The sequence below is a fragment of the Diceros bicornis genome, chromosome 3 (genome assembly GCF_020826845.1).
Source record: "Diceros bicornis minor isolate mBicDic1 chromosome 3, mDicBic1.mat.cur, whole genome shotgun sequence".
NCBI lineage: Eukaryota > Metazoa > Chordata > Mammalia > Perissodactyla > Rhinocerotidae > Diceros > Diceros bicornis.
In genome coordinates, this window is record NC_080742.1 from 31,841,793 (window position 1) to 31,849,381 (window position 7,589).

At 35.8% G+C, this 7,589-nt stretch overlaps 1 protein-coding gene across 1 annotated transcript in view; it reads left to right on the plus strand.

The window, feature by feature from the left end:
- CASD1 (CAS1 domain containing 1) overlaps positions 1 to 5,396 on the plus strand; it is a 56,057-nt gene extending 50,661 nt beyond the window's left edge. The window contains exon 18 of the mRNA XM_058525714.1: positions 4,433 to 5,396. Coding sequence (XP_058381697.1) covers positions 4,433 to 4,456 — 24 coding nt within the window. The 3' untranslated portion in view covers positions 4,457 to 5,396. The remainder of the gene's footprint in view (positions 1 to 4,432) is intronic.
- Positions 5,397 to 7,589: the final 2,193 nt, after the last annotated feature.

A 7,589-nucleotide genomic window follows, 5' to 3' on the forward strand; every position in this document is an offset into this window, starting at 1 on the left:
CCCTTTAGATTTGGACTTTTGCCAGTCTAGCAGACCTTGGGAGAGCCAAGTTGGCATTTTTATGTTGAACAGTATTAAATTGCTAATATGCTATCATTTTTTTTTTCTGAGGAAGATTTGCTCTGAGCTAACATCTGTTGCCAATCTTCCTCTTTTTTAGCTTGGGGAAGATTAGCCCTGAGCTAACATCTGTGCCAGTCTTCCTCTATTTTGTATGTGGGTCACCGCCACAGCGTGGCTGACGAGTGGTGCAGATCCACGCCCAGGATCCAAACCCATGAACCCGGGCCGCCTAAGTGGAGCACACCAAACTTAACCACTATACCACAGGGCCAGCCCCTCCTATCATTTTTGACCTACGAAAATTGCAGTTTCATATGGCTCAACCTAACAGCTTCACTTGTTGAAAAAAAAAGTAACTTGGGTAGTTATCTGTAGAATTGATTACAACTATTTAAAAAATTCTAAATATTAAGTTTGGTTATATTTAGGGTGATGTTGAGGATTGGTGAAAACTTCTTAAGATACTCATATTTGAAAAGCACCTTAGAGTCACCCTTGTCTTCCTTTTAATGAAATCTCTTCTAGTGTCTTGTATAATATGAATTAGAAATATTATAAAACTTCCTTAAAAGTTAGAGCCATAAATTAGTATAAACTAGAGACTATTTTCCAAAAGTAGAGTTGAGGATGTTATGAGCTACGAAATATCTAACAGATTAATTAGAAATAATTTACTTAAATCTTATTTCTCGTTAATAAAATACTTTTTAAAATGCCATTCCGGAGCATAAAAATGTGATAGATCAACATTTTACAAGGAAATTTGTGGTTACCTAGAAGTGTTTCTATCATGTGTAGGGCAAAATCTTCACACTTAAAAGTAATTATTACAGTATTTCAAAATTCAGCTACATTAGTTGTATTAGCATTTACTTCATTAATATCTATTGGTCCTTATTTAGAAGACATTTGAGAGAATTTCCTAATAATGAAAATCACTAAAAAGAATTACAAAACTATTAACCAGATTTTATTTTTTAGTTCTAGAGCTACCACAGATGGATTATTTAACTTTTTAAATCTCCATTGCCAAAATTAATAAAGTCAGAATTTAGCTGATGGTAAAAGCTCTCCACGTTTATCACCTGTCTCTTCTTGATATGAATTCCAGCCAGGCCAGTCTTACTGTTCCCCAAATATCATGCTATTCTTTTTCTTTATTCCCACTCTTTTCATCTCCCTAAATCCAACTTATTTTTTAAAGTAGAATTTAAACTCCACCTTCTCTGTGAAACCAATACTTTAATTACCTTCTTCTTTTAAACTATTCTAGCATTGATTACCTGGTCTCATTGTTCTGCTGTTTCTTCAATTCCTTCTGTAAGATTGCAACTCCAGGGTCAAGATGGTATTTCTTATGGATCTAGTAAGTAGGTATAGAGAGGCTTGACCATCAGCCTAGGGATTCTGGCTTGATTTCTCACATCTTAAAAAACAAAATTCGTCTTTATCTCTTGTGTTCCCAAAGCTACTGCCTGATTTATCCGCTACAGACCTGAACTGCTCTTGTCGAGATCAACAAGAACCTCCATATTACTAAATCCAGTGATCAATTCTCAGTCTTTACCCTACTTGACCCATGAGCAGTATTTGATTTACACAGCTGATTTACTGCCTCCCTTTTCAACCATCCCCTTTACTGTGCTTCCAGGTCATCACCGTTTCCTGTGTTCTCCCTACCTCAGTAGCCATGCCTCCACAGTCTTGTTTCTTGGATCCTCTTCACACTCTCAACCTCTACTCTAATCCCCAAAGTTCAGTCCTCAGACCTTTACCTACATTCAATCCTTAAGTGATATCACCTAGTCACATGACTTTAAATATTATCTATATTCTGATGACTACCAAATTTATATCTTCAGTCTGAACCTCTTCCCTAAAATTCAAACTCAGGTATCCACCTGCCTACTTTTTTGTGTGTGTGTGTGAGGAAGACCAGCCCTGAGCTAACATCCGTGCTAATCCTCCTCTTTTTGCTGAGGAAGACCGGCTCTGAGCTAACATCTATTGCCAATCCTCCTCCTTTATTTTTCCCCAAAGCCCCAGTAGATAGTTGCATGTCATAGTTGCATATCCTTCTAGTTGCTGTATGTGGGATGCAGCCTCAGCATGGCCGGAGAAGCGGTGTGTTAGTGCGCGCCCGGGATCGAACCCTGGCCGCCAGTAGCGGAGCATGTGCACTTAACCGCTAAGCCACGGGGCCGGCCCTATCCACTTGCCTACTTAACATCTCCATTTGAGTATGTAAAAGACATCTCAAACTTAACAAGTCTAAAACAAAACTATCCTTCCCCACTACTGGCCACAAAAACACCCACAATCTTTCTCTTTTCAGTAATGGCAACTACATCCATCCAGTTGCTCAGATAAAAAATTTTGATTCCTCTTTTCTTACACCTTATGTCTTATATTTTCGCACATCTTATCAGCTTCGTCATCAAAATATATCCATAATTCAATAATTCAATCACTTTTCGTCACCTCTGATGTGATCACCCTGTTCCAAAACCCCACCAGCTCTTTCCTGGATTATTGTAATAGCTTCACTTTTCTCCATGGTTCTGACATACTTTTTTACTTATGTATTTTCTTATTTTCCATATCCCCCCATTAGAACATAATCTTTCTGAGGACAGGGATTTTCCTGTTTTATTTACTGTGGTGTCTCCAACTCCTAGAACAATGACTCTCTCAGTTATTTGCTGAATGAATGAATTAATGAATGCTGCAAAAACAATGTCAAGTACTAACCCCACTCGAGGTGGGCGGGCAGCCCTGCAAATGATAAGGCAGTTAGGAAAATACTTTTCCTTTTCCTTAGCGATTTGGACAAAAGGCTAAAGATATACTTTATTTGGATTTTAGGATATTGATTTGCATAATGTTATAAAAAAATTTAATCCACTTTTGCAGCCAGGTAAATAGTGACTGCAGCAGGGTGAGGGTCTTTCTGTCCTGGATGGCAGCTACTTGCAGAGCTGGGCACCAGCCGTACCAGATAGAGCATAAGTCTCTTATTTATTATGGGTCCTACCATACCTTATTTTCTTGCTTTATGCTGAGGCCAAATGTCAATTGCCATTTGTCATTGCACTTATACTATTATTTTTCTTATAGTAGAGAATTATTTCTTTGGACTCATGTCTCTATCAAAAGTAGGAAAATGAAAAGATAAATCAAGAAAGCTGTGCATTTTAAAAAGAAAAAGAGATTGTGCTTTTTGTGGAAATCAAAAATGTCCCACTATGGGAGCTGGCCCGGTGGCATAGCGGTTAAGTTTGCACTATTCACTTCGGCAGCCCCGGGTTCGCAGGTTCGGATCCCAGGTGTGGACAGATGCACCGCTTGTCAAGCCATGCTGTGGCAGTGTCCCATATAAAGTAGAGGAAGATGGGCACAGATGTTAGCCCAGGGCCAATCTTCCTCAGCAAAAAGAGGAGGATTGGCAATGGATGTTAGCTCAGAGCTAATCTTCCTCACACACACAGAAAAAATTCCACTGTGTTCAACAGGCAAAATGTGACTGTGTCAAAGAGTACTACTTAAAAAACCATTATGAAATAAGCTATACTAAAAACTATTGCCAGTACACAGAAATGTATATGTCAGTGCCAGTGTAAGTAAAATCAGATTAATGAATTAAATGAAAACCTGAAATTTCAAGAGGATTTGATTTTAAATGAAAATTTTTAAAATGATGCCATGAAATTCACATATAAATTAAGTGAAGAAAAATTGCATCAAAGCATTTAACAGATGGTAAGTTTTAAAAGCATATCCATTGAATGTAGCAGAAATTACATGCCAAAAAGAAATAAGCAGAAATTACATGCCAAAAAGAAATAAGCTTTTGAAAATAGAAGGCTAGCTGGGAAAACTATTATCTCCTTCAGTATATCGAGATAAGGCTGAGAACTCCTAGAAAAAGTTAATGAAAAGTGCAATTTGTGAAATTTTCTATTGCAGTTGAGAGCCCAGATATCAACAATACCACCTAATTATATTTATTTGTGCTTTCAGTGAGAATTCTAAAGTAACCAAGTAACTCAAAACATGCCTATGTCAGATTCATTATAAAGAAATGGTTTATTGATGGATTGGGTTGAGAAAATCTTAAAGTTTGATATAGGCTAATATTAATATTAACGAAATTAGTAATTCGTATGAAACAGAAAGTGCTATTGTCATGATCCAGGGACTTACAAAATGAAACTGAAATTAGTGATGTTTTGCAAGGACATGGAACTAAAGCCCACTCATTATTTTATTCCCTGGGAATGATTTTATGATAAAACCTTAAAAATAGAATGCATTCTGGATACAGTCATTGATTTCATAAACTGGTTGTGTTCCGTGGCTTGTATTACAGACAGTTCACTGTTTTGCTCAATGAATTGGATGTACCATATGGGAGGCTGCTGTATAACAGGAGATTAGGTGGCATTGTACCTAGAGATTTTCAGAACTATTGAAAGAGATTGAATTCTTCACATCATTCAAGAGAAAATAACACCATTAGCTTATTGGCAAAGACTGAAATAAAGATGGCCGATTTTGACTGGCAATTCAACACATCTTACCAGTTTGAATATTTCTCTGCGAAGACATTCAAAAATGATTGTGTAAATATATGACTTAATTTGTTTATTCTTAGGAGAATTGTGATTTGGGGAAACTTATTTGGCAAGGTGTATTCTGGTTCATTTTCTTATGCTAAAAATGGTTTCCAGAGAAGGAAGTGGTAGCAACTACATTCCCAAAATTGTGGAGTTGAAGATTGAATTCTAGAAAAGTTTTTCTGGTTTTAAATCTTACAAAAATTTAATAACACTATTTGTTTTACCTTTTCATATTAATAATGATAGTAAAAATGAAGGAACACAAGTGGAAGTTACATAACTGCCATTCAATATGGTACCAGAACCTAAATATGACAAAATTGGAATACCTGAATTCTATGTAGACATTAGTAATAGTTGCCTTAAAACATAAAAACTATTATGGAGGGATTTTATCCATGTTCAAAAGTAACAATTATGAAGAATTTTGGGGACTATGAAACTGGGTAAAATCAAATACCCCTTGTCTTTAAAGGATTCAAAGGTAAAATTGTACTGAACATCGCAATGAGAAATCTGACATTTTACATCTTAGTTAAAAAACAATATCAAGATTCTTATTCCAAATTCAAGGTAAACCAAGAAAGAAAAATGTCATAGTTAAATGTATTTTCCCTTTATGTTTTCATTTTCAAATTTAAAGTATTTCCAACATTATAAATGTTTATGTTATATTAAAGTCTTATACCATTATACAGTGAAAATAAAGTTGGATTGTATATCTGGCAGTTTGTTTTTTTTCTTTAATTCTTAGCCCTCTTCATTCGACTTTCTATCTAGTTGCAGTAAGTACTTGATTTTTGACTATAGCTTTTTCATAACTAGGCCAGTATGTTTTTTAGTTTAGTTTAGTTTAGTTTGACAAGTCATAGGGTCAAAGTCCTGCTAATAAAAGAAATACACTCTCAAATCAAAACAACACTAACATATCACCTCACGCCCGTTAGAATGGCTATAATCACCAAGACAAAAAACAACAAATGTTGGAGAGGATGTGGAGAAACAGGAACGCTCATACACAGCTGGGGGAGTGCAAACTGGTGCAGCCTCTATGGAAAACAGTATGGAGATTCCTCAAAAAATTAAAAATAGAGATGCCTTATGATCCAGCTATCCCACTACTGGGAATCTATCCAACGAATCTGAAATCACCAATCCAAAGAGGCTTATGCACCCCTATGCTATGTTCATAGCAGCATTATTCACTATAGCCAAGAAGTGGAAGCAACCTCAGTGTCCCTCAACTGATTATTGGATCAAGAAGATGTGGTATATATATACAATGGAATACTACTCAGCCATAAAGAAAGACAAAATCGTCCCGTTTGCAACAACATGGATGGGCCTGGAGGGTATTATGTTAAGTGAAATAAGCCAGAAAGAGAAAGACAAACACTGTATGATCTCACTCATATGTGGAATATAAACCAACACATGGACAGAGAAAACTGTATTGTGGTTACCAGGGGCAATGGGGGTGGGGGGTGGGCACAAGGGGTGAAGGGAGACATATGTATGGTGATGGACAAACAAAAATGTACAACCCAAAATTTCACAATGTTATAAACTATTAAAACATCAATAAAAGTAAATAATTTAAAAAAAAAAAAGAAATAGACTCTTCTGTGAACCTAGACTACATAAGTTTTGGAAGATAATGTTTAGAATGGCGAGATGTGTTTTTCCTAGATAGTTGAGAAAAATAGTGACAACCATCTCTGGTATAGAGAGCAAACTAGAGCTAAGAATGCACCTTTTCCTTTCCTTGCCTCCTTCCATCTTATCTCCACTTCAGGACCCTATCACTGGGGGAGAAAAAGTGAAGGAGAAACATTCAGTTGGAGTCTGAGAGCTCCAGCACTTTCAAAACACATACACACACAAGGGACACGGAGCTGGAGTGCTTTCTCAGAGACTAGAAGATTGAAAATGGAAACTAGAGAAGTAATACGTAGGCAGAATATCCAAGAAAAAATTTAAATTTTTTCATGGAAGGGGTAAAACGTGTACAATTGGATATTTAGACACAGTATTAAGTTCCGTTATATCAGTGTAGAAGAATAGATGCAAGAATATATAGATTAATGGACAAAATAGGAAGCATAGAAACAGATTTTAATTCAGAAGATGTTAGAATAAGGTAGTAGTTTGATTTCATATTACTAGAGAAAGGTAGAAATAGTCTTTAAATAGTCCCTAGACAATTGTTTAGTTAAGGGGGTGAGGGTAGTAAATTCCCATTCTTACTCTATATACCAAAAGAGATTTAAGATGATTAATGGGTTTAAAGACGTATGAAATAAGAAGTAGAAAAGGTAAATGAATATCTCAAGATGAGAAAAGACCCATCAAGGATAAAGCCAAAGGTAAACCCAGAATTGCTACATTCCATTACATAAAAATTTAAAACCAACATGCCAAAAGATATAAACAGAAAAAGTACAAGCCAGAAAACTTTTGAACGTGAGTATTTGACAAAAATTTAATATCCTGAGTAAATACAGAGCTCTTAAAGTTTTGAAAAACCAAGATATTTTCCAAATTTCAGTTGGTTCCTGATTAATTCTATACAGAAGGTCACTTCATTCAGATACCTTGATGTACATTATGCAAATAATTGAACTTGGAAGAACATCAGGAAATCGCAGTACTTGAAGCCAGGCTTTCTAAGGATGCTTTTCAGGAGTTGGGGGGATTTTTTAACGGCCACTATGTTTAGTTATGTCTTACTTACACATTTTCCAGACTAATATTAGTTAAGATTATGTTGTATTGAGCAGAAATCTGGAAACTAAATGGCCCATCTGTCTGTGTGATAGCACATATTCAATTTTTTTTTCCCCCTAAAGAGAATCTTGGCCAACCTCTAGAATATTCCCTTGAAAACTACTGATGATTAGACTCTTA